Source organism: Erpetoichthys calabaricus, chromosome 4 (genome assembly GCF_900747795.2).
Source record: "Erpetoichthys calabaricus chromosome 4, fErpCal1.3, whole genome shotgun sequence".
NCBI classification, from domain to species: Eukaryota; Metazoa; Chordata; class Cladistia; order Polypteriformes; family Polypteridae; genus Erpetoichthys; species Erpetoichthys calabaricus.
Window position 1 is genome coordinate 333,198,908 of NC_041397.2, and position 21,753 is coordinate 333,220,660.

Sequence of the window (21,753 nt, forward strand, 5' to 3'; positions counted from 1 at the left end):
AGCAATCACGTTTGGGATATCTCATGATACATTATCTAACAGCATGTCTGAACAACATAAAGAGAAAGTGAAAGGTTATCTGTGTGAACCTTTGACAATTTAGTCACTTTAGACATAAACTGAGCAGATCTCCTCATAGTTCTGGTGTCCGTGCTGGAAAGTGGAACATATAGTAGATCTCTGCCACTGGATTTACTGTTTGGTAATTTTTTTAATTTTATATATTTTCGCCTGCAGTATATGACTTTGCAGAAGTTTGATATTTTTGGATGTAAAGTAAAATCTGGATAGAGTTGAATGAGAATATTGATGTACCGTATTTTGCAAATTTGGGTCTGGTCTCTATATCTGCATGTGGATTCAGCCACTATACTGTGGTCAAGAAGTCTTGGTTTATGCTAATAAAATGCATTGTGACTACTTCAGTTTACAGCCTTAAACCAATTACAGCAATGTTCTTATAATTTTTAACAATACAAGATTTTACCTTTTTTCACCTTTAATGCAATGTTGCCATTAACAGTCCCAAGTCCTTCTGGGTTTTAAGACATTTATTTACCTCAAACATTCCAGTATTTTTTGGTGTGGGTGAACTCCTGAAATCCCCTATCTTCTACAGAGACCAATGTGCCTGTTTCATTCATTTGTCTCACTCTTCAAACTTGTTGTGTGTCACCTACAGTGACAATATATGCGGAAAAGCGTGACAGAAAGTTAGATGTGCAACAAAATGTAAAACAAATGTGTTATAAAAATGTCAGATCTCACAAAGAGAGCAAGAACTCAAAAAGTGCAAGTGAATTCTGGTAAGACCAAGTGTGTGTGTCCTCTTGTGTGTCCAAACAGAAACAGCTGGGGGGCGACACTGAGCGAACTCAAGAGGAGACTTGAGGAGAGAGAGAGAGAGAAGACACTGAAGGAGATGAGGAGGGCGATGGAACAGATGAAGGTGAGTGGAATTAAGAAGACACCTCACATGAATTATTGAATTGAGACCAGAAGAGCCAACAGAGCTTCACTGGAAATGACAGGCAGAGGCATTAAAAGGAAAAAGGAGAGAAGACATTTTATTTTCTAATCCATGGCATTTAATAATCAACAGTATTCCTTATTTTATTTCATTACAGATGGCGTGAACCTAAATTAGTGGAATATGAGCTCACACTAACAAACCCATGCTGATTGCTAATTAACGTGCCTTTCTTTTCTTGATTTGTGTTGCACAATCTTTTCTTTTCTAATTCCTTTCATTACAGTAGCTGTGATACGTTTCCTCATGTTCAAATTTAGCCCATCCTGGCCCACTTTATCCCACCCCACGATTTCAGGTATGCGTTTAGCCAGGGGTGTCGAACTCCGGACCTGGAGGGCCGCAGTGGCTGCAGGTTTTCATTCTAACCCTTTTCCTAATCAGTGACCAGTTTGCACTGCTAATTAACTCCTTTTCCCTTCATTTTAATACTGTAGTCCTGTTTTTAAGCTCTGAGGTTAGGGATCTGCACTGGCAATCAGAAGGTTGCCGGTTCGAATCCCCTAAATGCCAATAGGGACTCTGCTCTGTTGGGTCCTTGAGCCAAGGCCCTTAACCTGCAATTGCTGAGTGCTTGGAGTAGTGAGAAAAGCGCTATATAAATGCAAAGAATTATTAAAAAGAATTATTATTATTAAGGTAACCTCTGAATGTATTCCTTTCTTCATTAAATGACAGCCAAACAGAAATGAGACGTGAAACGAGCCAACAGATGACCAGCTAATCTGGGTCTTCAAACTCTAACCAATTTCACTCCAATTACTTTCTTAATGAGAAGCTGATTGTTCTTGCTGTTAATTAAGCCCATTATTTAATTCCATGGCTTGTTGCTGCTCTCATTCTTCCACAGCAGACATTTCCAAAACTGCTGATTTTTCTGTTTTTTCTAACAGCACCGTCAAAATGTTTTGGTGACCTGAGAGATCAGCCACACTGAGACGTTCACATTTCTTTATTTTCAACTATTGTGTGATGGGCACAGGTGAGCTGGTCATGTGGTGGCTCATTTTGTGTCTCATTATTGTTTGGCTGCTAATTAAAGAAGAAGAGACAACAAAGGGGCCTGAGTCACGTTAATTAAAACAAAGGCAAAAGAGGTTAATTAGCAGCAAAAACTGGTCACTAATTACGAACATGGTTAGAATGAAAACCGGCAGCCACTGCGGCCCTCCAGGGCTGGAGTTCGACACCCGTGCGTTAAGCCTTCTGATCTCTTCACTCTTACCTGGACTAGCATGGGACACAAGTAACACTTTAGACACGATCACTTTAGAAGTTCTACTTCTCAGTTTTGCTCTTTGCTCTTTAAATTTCTCCAGCAGGTCTGTCACTTTGAAATTGGTTATGTCATTTGTTCAATGTCAAGTTGATAATATTGACAATCGCAGCTGTGGGTCAGGAACATAACACACCATATGAAAGTGTCTCAGGAGCGAACCTTCATCTCGACTCCCCTAATAATGCAATCCCCAGCTGTCACTACTTCCCTCTTTCTGGTGACTGTTTTTGAGGTCAACATTTAGGGTGTCTCATTCCTGCTTAGTATCTCAGGGTCTTTCGACTCACCATCTAGCTATGAAGGTCCTGAAAACTGATGGACATCTCCAGCTTTGGGGTTGATGACCCTGGGAAGTGTGCACCTCTTACCTTAAACTTACACCAGACTGTGAATCCCTATTCATTGTGTTAGCCTAATCCACTTTGGAAGACACACTCATCTCCTACAATACATGGGTGAGCCATGCAAATATAAGCCATAGTAGCAATGGCAGAGTTATCAGTAGTAATAAGAAGTCAACAAATGAACTAGAAATACATCACTCTGGGAAATGCAGAGTCACAAATCTGAGTTTGACATTGGAAAAAAGGTGAGGGACAGAAAATAATCAAAGATTACATGAAACTAAATGAAGTCAGGATTTCCTGACTAACCACAGCACAATCATGTTAAATATCTCCAACTGACAGGTTTGACATTATGACCAACATAGAGCATCACACAGCAAAAAGTAGAACATAACTGCACAACACACAAGTCGTCTCTGGTCCCCAAAGACTCCACAATTACCTTCCAACACACAGGCTTTACAATCCCTATAGTTCTTCTTCTTGCCCTCTCCTCCTCAAATGTCAAGTCCATCTCACTTGGCTGAGCAGGAGAGACTGTTTTTAACAAAACACCCAACGTGAGAAACTCCCCAGAGGCCCATGTGGGTTAGAGTAGAGTCGTAATAGAATAATGGAGCTCTCTCCCCAGTAGGTCCTTCAAAAAGCACTAAAGGACCTCCAAAGGGCTGATTGTTCAGTCATCATATCCCAACCTAATGCTAGCACTGGCACAGGGACCCTGCTACACAGAACACTGGATGAACATATTGAACTGGAAATCAGTCTCTCACTGCCCCACATTATTCTAGTCTCCCGTTTGAGCGAGGTACCACCAAATATCTTGACCATGATGCCAGCCAATCCAAACTACCCATCACCAAATCCAATGCCAACAAATGTGACTCATGTCTGGTAATTCATATTAGGTGACTCAATTCATTGTCTATCTTTATTCAAACAGATATCAGTGGAACAAGAGGTACAAAAAAATGAGAAGTGCTTCACTGATCTGATCCACTGCATTGAAGAAGTTCGGAAGAATTTGGTTGGGAGGATCAGAGAACATGAGAACCAACAAATAGAGAAGGCTGAAGGAGTCATAGAGCAGATAGAGATGGAGATGGAGGAGCTGAAGAAGAGAGATGCTGAGCTGAAGGAGCTTTCAAAGATGAACAATGACATCTACTTTCTGCAGGTGAGAGCAACGCTTCACAGGAAATCTGATCAGAATGGGGTGTTTGGGACCAGAGGACATTTAGAAAGAAATTTAAGTGAGGAGTTTTTGCAGATGGCAGGAACAGGCCATTCCACCCCAACACAGCATGTCTTTCCGTATTCCGTAATATTGTCACAAAACACAAAATTCTGTTTCTGCTTCCATTTGCACTTTTTCCATGCATCTGCATTTGTCTGTGTGAAGAAGTAAACTTGCTTGAAATATATGCTCAGGTATATTTTAAAAGATGTCACCCGACAAAAGATGCCATAACTCCCTTTGTATTGTAAACATGTCTGTCATGTCACCTCCTAATGTCTCATAAGATTCAAATCCCAATCTCGTCTCACTTCTCTTGTGCTGTTAGCTCATTTCCATAATATGGAGACCAGCACAATATTTCTGATGTGAACTCACAGGTGTGTTCTTCAGGTTATGGAGATTGTCTTCTTGATTTATACCCCACACATTGCAGGTGCTATATAACTCCACTTCTTACTACCTTTCTCTAATCTGTCTAGTTGAGTCTTCATCACGAGTTACGCTTTCATTGTGTAATTACACCGAAGAGCTTTCTTGCTACATGTGCAATTGTTTACGTTTAATGTCATTAATTTCATTGCAGAACTCTGAAAAGCCCAATGTCTTGCTTTCTGTGTCAAGTTAATTGTTCACCCGCCTACCCGCTGTACCCTCAGTTCCCTTATCTACATAAGATACATATCTTATCTTAGCTCAGCAGGCTCCTATCAATTATGGAGAATCCACTGCATCCACTAAACAATGTCATCTCCTGACAGAAGAGCAGCTTCAGCGACAGACTGCTGTCACCGTCCTGCTCCACTGACAGACTGAGGAGATCGTTCCTCCACCACACTATGCGACTCTTCAATTCCAAACAGGGGGGTAAACGTTAACATTATACAAAGTTATTATCTGTTTTTACCTGCATTGTTATTAATCTTTAATTTATGTATCAGTTTGCTGCTGCTGGAGTATGTGAATTTCCCCTTGGGATTAATAAAGTTATCTCTCTCTCTCTCTCTCTCTCTCTCGGATGTCAGGGAGTCCTGCATGAAAAGCTTATTGAAAGTCATGTCGATGATCTCTTATGTCCCACTACACTGAAATACTCTGTCATTAATACCCAATAAATGAATGAGAGGTGACGTCCCCAGTGTCTGTCTATCTCACTGACACATAATGTATTTTATTGGTTTGTCTTCTGTTGCTTCATCCTAAATGTGAGCTGTCCCCAACCGGGACACGTGTCAAAAAACTGGAAGGAATTAAATAGGCATTTTGAGCCGACTGCAATAGTGAGGACCTTGGTGCAGTATGGTGAGTTGTGACAGTTTGAGAGAGGTTGCCATGGTGGTAGATGCCAACCTACAGTTAAATTAGGAGCATGAAAAGGAAATAAAAGAACAAAAGATGAAAGAGACACGCACCATCTAAGACCAGAGAGAAGATTGTCTCACTCGGGTGTGGAGTCCTCTTTTGTTTGGTAGGCGGCCACCGTGAACAATTCTCCAACATGGCTATGCCTGAGCTGATGGGGCACATCAAGAAATGAATGGGACACTTTGGAGGATTGAGATTGGGTGAGCTGTAAACAATCTGTTTACACCGGCATAGTGCGTCTGAAGACTGGGAGAAAGGCCAGCACTTCACATCAAAAGTGACAAACCTCTGTGGACATTGGTGGTTGTCTTTTGGCTAACATTTTTTCCTGATGCGTTATTTGTATGCTGAATGATGTCTTGGGGTAGGTGTGAGGTTATGGATCCAATTGTTGTCATTGACTTGTTGTATCATTTTTATTACATTTTGTTCTCCTCTCTGTCTGTTTCACTAGGTCTTTATTTTTGTATTAATTATCTTTCTGTTTCACAGTATGCGGTCCATGGTCAGTCTGAGGTTGACTTGCGCTACAAATCGAATACATCACGTAAAGCGTAGTGAATCATAGTTGAATCATCCGGGACCGGCTGAAGTGCTATACACTGATCCACTAAAGATCTTCTAACAAATGTTTTCTTTTTGTTGGTCCTCTCTGAAATGTCATCCCCCCTTCTCCCCTGATGAAGAATTTCAAATCTCTCTGTGTCCCTCCTACTGATGGAGACTCACTCCACTTCGACAACAATGCTAATTTATTTTCTGAGGATCTGAGAAAGGAGCTGTCAGGTCTGAAAAAGAGTCTGGAGAAGGTCAGCCAGTGGGACGTCGTGGCATTGACTCCATCAGGTACAGCGTCTGGTCTTGTTGTTGTGAAAGGCCACTAAATGTCCTCTTATTGTCCTCTTTAGAAGGACCAGAGTGACGATAAGTGGACATTGAGTGCTGTGACGCATGAAGGAGGCCTGCTCTTTATTTAACCTTTATTTGTCAGCCTTTCTTCAAGGCGGTTTTATTATATTCGTTTATTTATAGATTTGTATGTTTGTACGCTGCATGCCGTTTCTGTACTGTTGCTGCACTGTCAGGTTTTGTGCCTGTAATTTTTTGTTTTACTTTAACTGCCGTCTATTTGTAATAGGAATGTATTAGGAATTTCACTAACATTACACAATGGCGTCTTCACAGATCTTTTTTTCTTTTATTTTCAGGTCATGAAGCTCCAGTTCTCATCCTCCAGTCTCCTGACCCTCGGAACAGAGACGAGATTTTAAAATGTGAGTTTGTGCTTTGACCGATTGGATCGTCACGATAGAAACTGTTTCTCTTTTAGTATCTGGGTCCAGGTTATGATGCGAAAGTGCAACCCAGCAGAACGAGCCGTGTGAGTGTTGGGTGACCGAGTTGAAAGTGTGGAGGTCCTGAGAGTGGTGCATTATGGGATAGAGAGACTGAAGCAGTGAATCACCCAAGCAGTCTGTTAGATTTGACTCTTTTGTGTGTCAAGTGACTTCACAGGGAATAAAAATGTTATCCTGCCGACTACGCCAGGTCCTCCTGACACTCAAGCCCAACCTCCATTGTTCTTTTGCAGTTGCTAGTCTTTTTTCTTTCTTTTTTCCAGTCTGTCTTTTGTGTTGCTTTCTATTTCAGTTGTTCCCTTATAACATTGATAGAAATAATTTATTTATGCAGCACACTCCACGCAACAAAAGCTCAATGTTCTTCACACACACACAACATATAAACTACCATTAACATATACTGTCAATATACAGGTATGAGAAAAAGTTAGTACACCCCATGATCTGTTCTTGTTTTTAATATATTTGGACATTTCACCATGTGGTCCTCGTCTAAGCAGTATTTATAGATAATGGTGAGGATAATGAAATAAAAAAAAAATGAGAATTTTATTTTGCAGTAATTTATTCAATGAAAAGGGAACAGACATAGCATTTCAGTCTGTGAAAAGGGTAAGCCCCCCCGTGTCTCTAATAGCTGCTGTTGCCCCTCAAGTTGGCATTTCCTGTGAATTTCTAGCAGTCACTGACATCAACTGGGATTTATTTTCTTCATTTACTCCTCCAAGCTGATCATAGATAGATAGATAGATAGATAGATAGATAGATAGATAGATAGATAGATAGATAGATAGATAGATACTCTTTATTAATAATTCCCATACTCCAGCAGCAGCATACTGATAATAACAACAGGCCCGGTCTTAGGTATTATGTGGCCCCAGGCGAAAGGGGGGTCCAGGGGCCCCCTGAGGGGGGCGGAGCCCCCCTGGAAGCTCTGTGAAATGCGTAAAAATTAGACCAAGGAGTCGATCCGGGGCCCCCCGGACGCCGGGGCCCTAGGCAGTCGCCTACTTCGCCTATGCCTAAGGCCGGGCCTGATAAAAATATTAAATTAAAGAGTGATAACAATGCAGGTATACAGACAGACAATAACTTTGTATAATGTTAACGTTTACCCCCTCGGGTAGAATTGAAGAGTCACATAGTGTGATGGAGGAACGATCTCCTCAGTCTGTCAGTGGAGCAGGACGGTGACAGCAGTCTGTCGTTGAAGCTGCTCCTCTGTCTAGAGATGATCCTGTTCAGTGGATGCAGTGGATTCTCCATGACTGACAGGAGTCTGCTCAGCACCCGTCGCTCTGCCACGGATGTTAAACTGTCCAGCTCTGTGCCTACAATAGAGCCTGCCTTCCTCACCAGTTTGTCCAGGCGTGAGGCGTTTTTCTTCTTAATGCTGCCTCCCCAGCACACCACCGCATAGAAGAGGGCGCTCGCCACAACCGTCTGATAGAACATCTGCAGCATCTTATTACAGATGTTGAAGGACACCAGCCTTCTAAGGAAGTATAGTCAGCTCTGTCCTCTCTTGCACAGAGCATCAGTATTGGCAGTCCAGTCCAATTTATCATCCAGCTGCACTCCCAGGTATTTATAGGTCTGCACCATCTGCACAAAGTCACCTCTGATGATCATGCGGTCCATGAGGGGCCTGGTCCTCCTAAAATCCACCACCAGCTCTTTGGTTTTGCTGGTGTTCAGGTGTAGGTGGTTTGAGTCGCACCATTTAACAAAGTCCTTGATTAGGTTCCTATACTCATCCTCCTGCCCACTCCTGATGCAGCCCACGATAGCAGTGTCGTTAGCGAACTTCTGCACGTGGCAGGACTCCGAGCTGTATTGGAAGTCCGATGTATATAGGCTGAACAGGACCGGAGAAAGTCCAGTCCCCTGCGGCACTCCTGTGCTGCTGACCACAATGTCAGACCTGCAGTTCCCGAGACGCACATACTGAGGTCTGTCTTTAAGATAGTCCACGATCCATACCACCAGGTATGAATCTACTGGATTGTGTTGAAGGCGCTAGAGAAGTCTAGAAACATAATTCTTACAGCACCACTGCCTCTGTCCCAGTGGGAGAGGGATCAGTGTAGCATATAGATGATGGCATCCTCCGCTCCCACCTTCTCCTGATATGCAAACTGCAGAGGGTCGAGGGTGTGTTGAACCTGTGGCCTCAGGTGGTGAAGCAGCAGCCTCTCCATGGTCTTCATCACATGTAACGTCAGAGCTCATTTCAAATCCCCCAAACCCCCCCCCCCCCCCCCCCCCCCCCCAACCACAGCATCTCGATGATATTCATTCCAGGCTTTGACTTGGCCATTCTAGAACCTGGTGGATTTGCTGGTAGGCTTAGTTTCTTTGTAACATTGAGCTTCAATCATCTCACATTCTCTTCAAGCCCCCTTTAGTACGACGAAGAGTTCATAATGAATTCAATGATGGTGACTGCCCAGGCCCTGATTCAGCAAATCATCCCCAAATCAGAGCATTTCTGCCACCATGCTATATACAGTTAGTATCAGGTTCTTCAAATCACACACTGTCTTTGGTTTTCACTACACATGTCTACTGATACTTTGACCCAATATCTGTATCTCTGCCTCATCTGCCCAGAGCACAGTGTTCCAGAAGGGTTCGTGGACAAACTTTAGCGTTGCCCGGATGTTCTTTCTGGTTTCCTCCTGGCACAACTCCCATGCAGATCAGAATCAGAATCAAAATATCTTTATTGTCATTGTAACAAATACAATGAAATTAGGTGCAGTCCCTATGGTGTCAAAATATAAATAAGAAATAATTAAAAAAAGACCTTCATAAGAGATGGTGTAATTAACATAAGACCTTAATTGCACATGAACACTATTGCACAAGATGTCATCTATTGCACTTCTGCATTGGAGGTGATGAGGTGGCACTCAGTGCCCTAATGGTGACAGGGTACAAACTGTTATTCAGTCTGTTAGTCTTTGTTTTGATGCCCCTCTATCTTTTGCCTGATGTCATGAGTGGGGTGTGAGGAGCCTTTTAAGATATTTTCTGCTTTCCTGAGGCATCGAGAGCAGTGCAGTTCATCCAGAGAGGGCAAAGAACAGTCGATGATCTGCTGGGCAGTCTTTACGATCCACTGAAGTGTTTTCCTCTGCGCTGCGGCAGAGGCAGTAGCACAGGATACTCTCGATAGAGCAGCGATAGAAGGACACCAGCAGTTTTTTGGGGGATGTTATTTTTCCTGCGGACTCTCGGGAAATAAAGTTTCTGCTGAGCCTTCTTCGCCAGCTCAGCTGTGTTCAGGGCAGGTCTTCCATGATGTGGACTCCCAGGACACCCTCTCCACACAGTCCCCTCCAATTGTAGAGTGGTTTGATGTCCGTTTTCTTTTTCCTGAAGTCCACAACGAGCTCCTTGGTCTTACTTGTGTTCAGCAGTAGGTTGTTGTCAGTACGCCACGCTGTCAGCCGCTCCACTTCGTCCCTGTAGGTGGATTCATCCTCTTCAGAAATTATCCCCACCACAGTGGTGTCACGTCTGCAAATTTGACGATGGTGTTGCTGTGGTGGGTGGGGGCGCAGTCGTGTGTGTACGGCGTGAAGAGCAGGGGGCTCAGCACACAGCCCTGAGGAGAGCCAGTGCTGATGCTGATGGCCGAGGAGATGTGAGGGCCCACCCTAACCCTTTGTGTGCGGTCTGTCAGGTAGTCTTTAATCCATAGACAGGTGGAATACGGGAGTCCCAGGGCTAGCAGTTTGCACACCAATCTGTGAGGGAGGATGGTGTTAAAAGCAGAGCTACAATCCATAAAGAGGAGACTCCCCTGGTGCTCCAGATGGGACAGGGTAGCATGGAGAGCATCAGCAACAGCATCCTCGGTAGACCTGTTAGCTCTGAAAGTAAATTGGTGTGCATCAAAGGTGGGAGGGATGAAGGACATGATATGATCCCTGACCGGTCTCTCGAAACACTTCATCAACACCGGGGTGAGCGCTACCGGCCGATAGTCATTCACGCAGGTTATGGGAGTAAGATGGAGGATTTCAGACAGGGAGGGGTAGGGTTAGGGTTAGGAGGTCCTTGTCTCTTGAAATTCCTTCCCAAACTCAGAGGCATCTATACCCTTCACTGTGAAGGCCACAGAGAGCTCATTTGTGATAACACACACTTCAACACCAAAGAGCAAACCAAATTTAATGTGGGAGGTTTCAATAAGAGGACAGCTTCAGACGAGATCCTCTCTCGGGATGTGCTCCTCATCATCACCAGCTGATTCTAATTTGAGGTGCTGATCATTGGAGGGGTGCACTTACTTTTATGTTTATTTAAATGACACCAAGGACTACAGAATGTACTTTAAAGGTGTCTTATGTTTGATGTCATCTTTAACTAAAGATAGTCATTAAAAAGAAGGTCAAATCTGGATATGTCCACCAACTGTGCCTTCAAGCAGACCTTTTAATAATTTTTTCACCTTTTGCTGTATTGCTTCACTGTGCTAAAATCACTTCAGTTCACTTTTTGCCACATTAAGTTAACAAAGCTCAATACCCAGAATGACAAAGTGAAAACAGGATTTGAGACATGTTGGCAAATGAATTAAAACTAAAACCTGAAATATCCCACTGACCCAAGTAATCAGACCCTTTACTCAGGACTTACTTGAAGCCCCTTTGGTAGCCATCGCAGCATCAGGTCTTCTTGGGTCTGATGTGGCAGCATTGAATTTTCTGTCATTCTTACCAAAAACAAACTAAAATCCTGCTTTCTTTGTCATTCTTGGGGGGTGTTGTGTTGAGGGATAAAATGTAACATAAAGTAACAAAGTAAAGTCCAAGAGAGACCTTCTGAAGGCCCTGTATGTTAAAAAAGAAAACCCATCTCAAGAGGGACGCTTACGTTTTCACATGGCATGGCCAGAAGAACTGGTTTAACGATGAGCCACAATCTGACGTGAAATCCGTTATCCATCATTCTTTATTCCACAGAGCAAACACTTTGCTAGTTTTACCGCACCATACTTTTAACTTTTACTTGAGTACATTTGTGAAGAAGAAACGCTACTCTTACCCCACTATATTGGGAAACACTCGAATCGTTACACTTTTTTTCCATTAATCCGCGCGGCCGCCGCATATTCTTTAGCTGAAACTCCCTAAACTATGAGGGGCCAAACAGGCCATAAATCATATATTTCTGTGTGTAATCTATTGGTTTACGTATCAACACTATTGGTTTATGAATATTTACTATCGGTTTGCGTGCATACTTAATTGGTTTGCGTGCGTATAATACTGGTGTCATTCATATGAACTATATTGGTTCGTGTCCGTATATTATCGGTTTGTGCGTGAACTATATCCGTTTGTATATGCATAGCACTGGTTTGCATATGAACTATATTGATTCGCGTGTGTATATCAGTGGTTCCAGTACGTTTGTTATTGGTTTTCGGTTGTATGTTATCGGTTTGCGTATGAACTATATTGGCTTGCGTTCTGTGCCGGTCTAACGATGGATTTGTGTATGCACTATATTGGTTTCATGCACGTCTTATACTGGTTTCATGTGGGTAACATATCGGTTTTGCGCTTGAACTCTATTGGTTGTATGTGTGTTCCATGTCGGTTTCTCGTAGGAAACATACTTGTTTGCGAACGAACACTATTGCAACTCTGTGTATGAACTATATCGGTTCTGCGTACGAACTATATTGGTTGTTCACGTGATCTTCAGTGAAAATGGGCGGGGCAAGAAACAGGAACTCCGGGGCCGGTAGAGTCATGGAGCGTGTAGAGAAGCTGACAGGAGACAGATCTGGGTTTACTTTAAACAGTGCAGTATTTTTTTCCACACAATAGGTTTGGGAAAGGACTTGGTGGTAATTATTACTATTTAATAGAATCTGCCATTGAGTGTGTAATGAACACAAAGCTGAAGTTAAGTACGTATTTGGTCGTCTTTTTATTCGCTTCCAGCTACATGCTCGCTTGCAACCCGCGGACTGTACTTTTTCACACAGCTTTTGCAAGCTAGTTACTTATTCTAAAGGCAAAATATTCTACATTTACGACTGACGCCTTTATCCAGTATAACATTTAGTTACTACTGGTTACATTTCTTATGCCCAGCGATCCCGCACCGTGCCGCCTATTCAGGTGAAGTGACATGCTCATGGTCACACAGTGTCACTATCAGGACTTTAACCGAGAAATGTAGGATTTAGAGGGCAAAGCCCTTACCACAATGCCCCAATGCCTGCACATCTGCAATGTGTATATTATTTGACATAATATAATCTTGTCCAGGACAGATTCCTTTGTTAAAGTTGAGTGTAACATTTTCAACCTGTTCAAGAGCTAAATCTGGGATATTTATTCTTTCAAATAATGTATCAGTTTGCAGATTAATGTACACGCTGTATAATATTTTACCATGCACTTAACATCCATATTACTAACCGAGAATGCTAAACCGGATGATGGACGCAGGCACATCCGGCAATGGGCCATAGCTGCAAAAAGACGTACTGCGCAGGCGCAAAAAGAGTCCGCGAGAGTCGGCTGAGGAGCCGAGAAAGGCGGACAAAAGAGGGCGAGAGAGGCGGATGTGGGGCCGCGAAAGGCGGACAAGACCACAGAAAAAAGGAGTGAGCACAGGAAAAATGGAGAAATGAGGTGCAACGAGCAACGAAAAAAGGAAAAGGCACATAAAAAAGTAGTCAAACGCAGGCAAAGCACGAAACACATTGCACACGAAACTAGACCCAAAAAAACACAACAGCAAGGCACCCCCCCCCCTACAGGCACCGGACGGGACACACACCAAGAGGGGGATTCAACAAGCCCATAGAACACAAAAAAAGAACACAAAACCACCCCACAGACCCTACAAGCAACGGACGGGACACACAAACAGGGGGATTCAACAAGACACAGGAACACAAAAAGAAAGAAGACGCTCGCGCAACAACAATCCTCAACAACCCCCCCCCCCCCACACACACACACACACACACACACACACATCCATAAGAAGTGACACCCAAAGCCACATATTCTAAAGTGAACATCAACACCTGCACACTAGACAGCATAGGTGTCAGCATTGGTGGATCTCCTTACAATAAAGCACTATTAACCGTTCAACTGCAGAAAAGGAAACATATTAACAGTGACTGCGATCCTCCTTATTGCTTATCCATATTTCGCATGCTGAGAAAGAAACAAGTCATGAATACACGGTCACGGGTACAAAACGAAAAGGATAACAGGAACAAACACACGAACACGAAAGAAACAACAAAATAGACGGCTATGCAGCATAGGTGGATCTCATTACAATGAGGCACTATTAACAGTTCAACCGCAGAAAAGGCTCCATATTAACAGTGAGTGCAATACTCCTTATTACTTATCCATAATTCTAGAAGAAAAAATGTCTCGACTCCAAAAACGCAAAGCTCAACTACAGCTTCTAACTAACGATGTACCTAAAAGTGAAAACTTTATGAACTGCATTAGATCCTACAATAGTTCATTTGCTTTTGCATATACCGGAGTAAATATTAGGCCACCAAAAGGCAATGGCCCATACTGCTTTCGCATATGTGCACAGATACTGCATCGCATTGGAACAGTGCACCCTGAAACAAATCAACAACGCAAATATGCACAAATCTACATCCTAGATCCACATGACGCAAGCTATCAATCAAAGTGCTGCATCGCAACAGTCACGGATTCAAAACGAAACACCTCCCGTCTCAGACATACGTTAACGGCAAGGAAGGCTACAACGGGCTTCTCACACAGCACAAGCAAATCGATTACAGCTCCAAAACAACACGTCCCAAATAATACACATGCAACAACGCGCCTCTCAAACAGCACAAGCAAAACATACACCAGGAAAATTCATTCGGATTAATGAATGTCATTTGCAATCATTGTCATTCAGTTCACTTCCCTGAAGAAACAACTGGCAATACAAGTTATACATTTACACGTTGTTGTCAAAAGGGTCAAATTAGACTGCCTTCTTTACATTCATATACTGAATATCTACAGAAGCTTCTAACTGACGATGTACCTGAAAGTGAAATCTTTATCAACTACATTAGATCCTACAAATCAGTATCCACTATGAACATTAACGGTGGCACTGCACGTGACATCCGTCTTGAAAAAATGTTGTTTATTGATGAATGTTCAATGGCATGAAGTCACTTACTCAACACCATTCATAAATTTCTACAAACGTTTATGAATAATAATATTCGATTTGAAGGAAAGGTACTTTTATGAGGAGGAGATTTTAGACAGTGATTAGCTATTCTTCCAGATGCCATGCACTCAGCTATTGTTCAGTGCACCTTAAAATACGCAGACAATTGGCATTGCTTTCAAAAGATACAGTTAGTAAAAAAGATACGATGTCCAGAACCAGATCATAACAATTGCTTATTACAACTGAGAGATGGTACACTCACCAATACAGATGGACTTCAGCCACATATTATTACAATTCCTCAAGCCTTTATCTGCGACGACTTAGTCACAGACAGACTTGGAACAGCAATCTCATTAGACCAAATGCCCCTTTTAACATGGGCTTGAACACTTCATGCAAACATCAACTTTGGAGTTTTTCTTCTTCAGTTAAATATCTACAGAAAATGGTTTATTTAGAAATGTATTGTTACAGCACAAGAGTTCACATTAAAAAGAATGAATAAATAAATGTGGAAAAATCTCTTGTCATACAGAAAATTAGGATGACTTTTAAAGTGATTGAATACTTTTGCATGTCACTGTTTGTTTCTGAAAGGGCTTGGTGGTTATTATTTTTAACAGTATTTTCTCGTATTTCTGAAATATTCACAGGGCTGACGTGAGGTGCACATTCTGCTGGCTTTTTATTCAATCCTAGCTACATCCAGTATGTGCTTGCAGTCAGCTACTTATTCATACAGCTTTTGCACACCAGCTTCTTATTCTAACAGCATGGCAAAATATTCTACAGCATGTACATTAATCAGAATCATTACAAACTGATCGATTATTTGAAAAAATAAATATTCCACATTTTGGTTCTGCACAGGTCAAAAATGTTAAACACAACTTTAATTTAACAAAGGAATCTGTCTTGTCACAAAACTGTGAAAATTAAGGTGGCTGAACGTGACTTAACACTTTACAGTGCCCATGATAGCACAGTAAATCCTATTTATCAGATATTGGAGTGGAAATACGCAGGTACTCGTACCTGGCAGGGCAAAAATCGGCTGCATCTTAAAAAACGCATATGCCTTGTCACAAAACTGTGAAAGGTAAGGTGGCCCAATATGATGTAACTCACATATACTGGTCCTAAATATGGAACATTTAGCTTTTCAAAGAATGGACACGATCATATCATGTCAAATAATATACACGTTGCAGATGTGCAAGCAGTGGGGCGTTGTGGTTAGGGCTTTGTCCTCTAAATCCTACATTTCTCGGTTAAAGTCCTGATAGTGACACTGTGTGACCATGAGCATGTCACTTCACCTGTCTAGGCGGCACGGTGCGGGATCGCTGGGCATAAGAAATGTAACCAGTAGTAACTAAATGTTATACTGGATAAAGGCGTCAGTCGTAAATGTAGAATATTTTGCCTTTAGAATAAGTAACTAGTTTGCAAAAGCTGTGTGAAAAAGTACAGTCGCGGGTTGCAAGCGAGCATGTAGCTGGAAGTGAATAAAAAGACGACCAAATACGTACTTAACTTCAGCTTTGTGTTCATTACACACTCAATGGCAGATTCTATTAAATAGTAATAATTACCACCAAGTCCTTTCCCAAACCTATCGTGTGGAAAAAAATACTGCACTGTTTAAAGTAAGCCCAGATCTGTCTCCAGTCAGCTTCTCTACACGCTCCATGACTCTACCGGCCCCGGAGTTCCTGTTTCTTGCCCCGCCCATTTCCGCTGAAGATCACGTGAACAACCAATATAGTTCGCACGCAGAACCGATATAGTACATACACAACATTCCGATAGTGTGCGTTCGCAAACCAGTATGTTTCATACGCAAAACCGATATAGTACACACATAAATCCAGCATGTTACTTTCACAAAGCCGGCATAGTACGCACACATAAAACCGGTAGAAGACTGACAAGGACTCAATGTAGTGCATACACAAAACCAATAGCGTTCATATGCGAAACCGATATATTACCCACGTGAAACCAGTATAGTGCATATGAAAAACCAGTGCTATACGTAAGCAAACCAGTAGTATACGAACACAAGCCAATATAGTTGATATGCAAACCGATTGCATACGCACGCAAACCAATGCAATTCATTCACAAACAGATAGCAAACGCACGTGAACCAGTAATAAAGTTCAATTCAATATAGTTCATATGCAAACCAGTGCTATGCATATACAAACGGATATAGTTCACGCACAAACCGATAATATACGGACACGAACCAATATGGTTCATATGAATGAAACCAGTATTGTTCGCATGCAAACCAATTAAGTATGCACGCAAACCGATAGTAATCATCCATAAACCAATAATGTTCATGCGTAAACCAATACTTTACGTACAAAATATATGATTTTTGGCCTGTTTGGCCCCTCATACACGAGGGCAGTGAGAGTGGAGATAGATGTGAAAGACGCTAGATAGATTGTACAACAGGCAAAAATATCGACCACTTGATAACAGTATTAGCTATAATCAATGAAAGCATGAATTAATCAACAGAAATAACCGTGATCGACATTTTAAACTTAACGATTTACTTAAGAAAAGAAAAAAAAAAAAGAAAAACGCCCCAGCACGTCTATGAAAGCAGACGCTTGCAGGCAGGCAGGCAGACCGGCGAAAGGCGCAGAACAGCGCCCCCCAAAACGGAAGTGGCGTAAACCAATAGATTACACACAGAAATATATGATTTATGGCCTGTTTGGCCCCTCATACTCGTGCAGCGTGTGTCGATTGATATGATTTATTGTATTTCTTTTTGACAATTCTCCAAGTTGTAAAATACATATACATTATATATAAAACGAAACTACTATATAGCTAATACTGTTATGTATCTGTCTAGGGTGCATTAGTCCTCAATCGCAGTCACTGGGATTGAGGACCCCCGGTCTAGTGCCTTCTCTGTCTGCCTATTATATAAGTGCCTTCCCTATCTATCCGTTTATCTAGTGCCTTTCACATGTGAATGTACTCTCACTGCCTGCTTGCCTTTCTGCAGTGCCTGTCATCTCTATCTATCTATCTATCTATCTATCTATCTATCTATCTATCTATCTATCTATCTATCTATCTATCTATCTATCTATCTATCTATTATATAGTGCCTTTCACTCTATCTCTCTCTCTCTCTCTCTCTCTCTCTCTCTCTCTCTCTCTCTCTCTCTCTATCTGTCTCTGTCTCTGTCTCTCTCTCTCTCTCTCTCTATCTATCTATCTATTTTTTTCTCCTGACAGTTTTATATCTTCTATTATACAGTGCCTTCCTAGTTTATCTATCTAGTAACTTCTCTGTCTGTGCATTATTCAGTGATCTGTCTGACAGTGTATGTCTTACAGAACTTAAAAATAAGAACAGTTAAGAGGACACTTGTTCATGTTAATTGTAGTCTCAATTTTATTTTATTTTTTAAAAGAGCATCCCACATCTATTATACAGTGACTTTCCTGTTTATCTGCCTATCTAGCTTTTCAGATCTATATGATCTCTAACGGCCTTCTTGCTTTCCTGCAGCTTGTGTTGAATAATACACAGGCTTTGAGTCATTTTTCATTTATTTTATTGACATAAATCTCAGACACACACACACACACACACACACACACACACATAGTGTGTATAAATAAATATATATATATATATATATATATATATATTTATATATAATAGATCTCAGCATCCATCTGTCTAGTGCGTTCTCTGTCTGTTTTCTTATATAGTGCCTTTGCTGTCTGTGTATTATACAGTGACTTCCCTGTCTATCTGTCTTTGTAGTAATAATAGTATTATTTCTTTTTGGTTTTCCTTTCTGCCTAGTATATAGTGCCTTTCCTATCTATCTGTCTTATATAGTGCCTTTCATGTCTGTCTATCTATCTACCTATCTAGTGGATTCTCTGCCTGTATATTATTTACTGTATACCCTGCTTTTTTATGACAGTTTTGTATCTGTTATACGGTGCCTTCCATATCTATCTGCCTGTCTAGTGCTGCTCACATCTACATGTACTCCCACTATCTGCTTGCCTTCTTAAAGTATCTGTTGATTAATAAAAAGGCTGTACCATTTTTCATTTAGTAGTGCTTTCTCTGTCTGTCTTTTATACAGTGAACTCCCTGCCTATCTATACAGTAATAACAGTAATTTTATTATTATATAGCAGCTTACCTGTCTGCCTATCATATAGTGCCTTTCCTTCCTATCTATCTGTATATCTATCCCCTTAGCTGTTTTTTAATATATATAAATCATTTACATATATCTAGCGACTTGTCTGTCTGTCTGTCTATTACGCAGTGCTCTGTCTGTCTTAAAAATAAGTTATAAGTGTTCATGTTAATTGCAGTCTCAGTTGTTAAAAAATATTTTAAAAGGAGCATCCCACATGAAAATATAACGATCTCATTAACTGACAGTGCATACCGATTGATAAATTTTATGTCCGTTTGAGGTTAAAAAGAAAAAAAAAAAACCCACTTTCTCCCCAGCGGGGAATCGAAGTGGGGTCTGTGAGGCACGGCAGGCCTGCTGCGCTCTGATTGGCTGAGCAGTCTGTGTTGTCAAGGTAAAGTGAGACTTGTCAGCCGTGAACTATCAGCTGTGCTATTTGGAGGGTGAGTGAATATGCCGTATTATACTGTCAGTGTACCGGATATCTCGTCACTGTCCAGACATACGTGTTACCTACTGTAGGTATCAGCTTCAAAAGCTTTGTTGTGATAAACTGAGATTTGGAACTTTATGTTATTTGTGCATCTTTATTTTGTAAAGATGTTATTTATTTTTACTCATTTTTTTATTTTATTTTTATTATTTGGAAATAACAGAATTTGCACATTATTTTATATTTTTGTCTGTTTTATTACAACATTTCTAAAAAATAAATCATTTATTATGTTCAAACAGTTACTCAGTACTTGAGTAGTCCACCCATCCATCCATTTTCCAACCCGCTGAATCCGAACACAGGGTCACGGGGGTCTGCTTGAGCCAATCCCAGCCAACACAGGGCAAGGCAGGAACAAATCCTGGGCAGCCCACCGCAGACTTTAGTAGTCTTTTCACCAAATACTTTTTTACTCTTACTTGAGTAATTTTTGGTTGACTACTTTTTACTTCTCTTTGAGTGTAATTTTTGGCTACTCTACCCACCTCTGAACAAAGATAAGAAGAGCCGTATAACAATAAGTGACAGCAATATAACAGAGAAAATGACAAATACAACAGGCACTATAAAAGACGGACGTGAAAGGCACTATATAATCAATGGATAAATAGAGAGACCTGCCAAAGGCGACGACTGGGTGCCAAATTCAAAGCCGTGAGGCCGCAGCTCCAAGCCCTCATCCCTCATGCTGTTCTGATTCGACTTCTGCCAGTTCGGCTCCACTTCTGTCCATCTCTTATTTTGAGCTCGCGTGTTTTGCTTTTGAAGGTCATTCTACTCGCCGATCGCTGGCTCCACCAGCTCACTTCATGAACTACACATCTCTCGACACTTAACGCCATTGTGTTAATCACTGAGATGGCAGTCACGTGTTTTACAAAAATTTATTACAAACATTTCATTCTCAGGCGGTTCTTATTTTATTTTCATTTTTAATTTTCACATTCTGTGTAGCTAGCCCTGACCTACTGGGTGACCCCTAAGCATGTAGTAGACCACTGGAAATGGAAGAATAAAAGACTGGGAATGGAAGGAACAGAACGAGGATCAGAAGTTTATTGTGAGGAAAGGACAATGAGATTGTGATGGATGGATGGATGGATGGATGGATGGATGGATGGATGGATGGATGGATGGATAGATAGATAGATACTTTATTAATCCCAATGGGAAATTCACATGATGAAGTGTGACAGTGGATTAATTTTAAATTAAAGACTTGAATGGTGACACTAAAAAGTGTCATTTAATAAAGCCAGCAGTCAGTGTGGACTTGACCTCGACGGTGACCTTATGGCATTTATTGTAATTCCAGAATTTAATTTTTAATTTGCACAGATTCCGTCCAGTCAGATGAGCTGTTTACCGTTGTCAGCGCAGCTCCTGATTGGTTCTTGTTAATTGTCTGTGTTATGCCCCGCCCCCAGTCCCATTACACACTCACAGATTTCTTCACTGGTTTTCCTTTTCTCCTTTCAGACTTCTTTCCACTCACACTGGACATCGACACGGCACACAGAGAGCTCCGTCTGTCTGGAGGGAACAAGAAGGTGACACGCAAAAAGTCAAAACTCAAATATCCTGAACATCCCGACAGATTTGACCTCTGGGCCCAAGTTCTGTGCAGAGAAGCTCTGACTGAGACTCGCTGTTACTGGGAGCTGCAGTGCACTGGACGCTGGATGGACATCGGAGTCGCATATAAAGGACTGGGCAGGAAAGGAAAGGGCGATGAGTGCCGCCTTGGAAATAACGACAAGTCCTGGAGTCTGCGGTGGTCTAATTCCCAGTACTCTGCACATCATAATAACATGAGCACTGACATCAGGGCCCCACACAGCCTCAAATTAGGTGTGTATCTGGATTGGTCTGCTGGCATTCTGTCGTTTTATAGCGCCTCACCCACGTTGACCCTCCTGCACACGTTCAGCACCTCCTTCACTGAGCCCCTCTATCCAGGGTTTGGGATTCATTATGGATCCAACATAACAATCTTGCCATCTGACACCATGTGACCGCTGACCAGTACCCTCCACCAGATGCCCCCCTCAAGTGCGCGTCCTCTTTGTGTTTGAAGCTTTGTGGTCAATTTGAATTTTACAGGAATTTTTGGGGGGGGCTACTGTCAGGGTCTTCATTGTAATTAGTATCTGAGTAGCCAATCAGGTGTGTGTGTGTGTCATAGTGTAATGCTGTTGGAAAAC

The 21,753-nt window shown here is 41.7% G+C and overlaps 1 protein-coding gene across 1 annotated transcript; it reads left to right on the top strand.

Moving 5' to 3' along the window:
* Nucleotides 1–853: 853 nt before the first annotated feature.
* Nucleotides 854–21,648, top strand: LOC114641372 (tripartite motif-containing protein 16-like). Its single transcript, XM_051925910.1, has 5 exons — nucleotides 854–949; nucleotides 3,600–3,833; nucleotides 5,945–6,104; nucleotides 6,467–6,532; nucleotides 21,029–21,648. The coding sequence occupies exons 1-5, from the start codon at nucleotides 923–925 to the stop codon at nucleotides 21,562–21,564; spliced, it is 1,023 nt and encodes a 340-aa protein (XP_051781870.1). The 5' UTR covers nucleotides 854–922; the 3' UTR covers nucleotides 21,565–21,648.
* The last annotated feature ends 105 nt before the right edge of the window (nucleotides 21,649–21,753 follow it).

What these genes read in the sequence shown, in the direction of transcription:
- LOC114641372 (XM_051925910.1), top strand. Translation starts at nt 923, where the DNA reads ATGAGGAGGGCGATGGAACAGATGAAG. An exon ending in ATGACATCTACTTTCTGCAG is followed by an intron (nt 3,834 to 5,944) that starts GTGAGAGCAACG and finishes CCCCTGATGAAG; the next exon opens with AATTTCAAATCTCTCTGTGT. An exon ending in CGTGGCATTGACTCCATCAG is followed by an intron (nt 6,105 to 6,466) that starts GTACAGCGTCTG and finishes TTTTATTTTCAG; the next exon opens with GTCATGAAGCTCCAGTTCTC.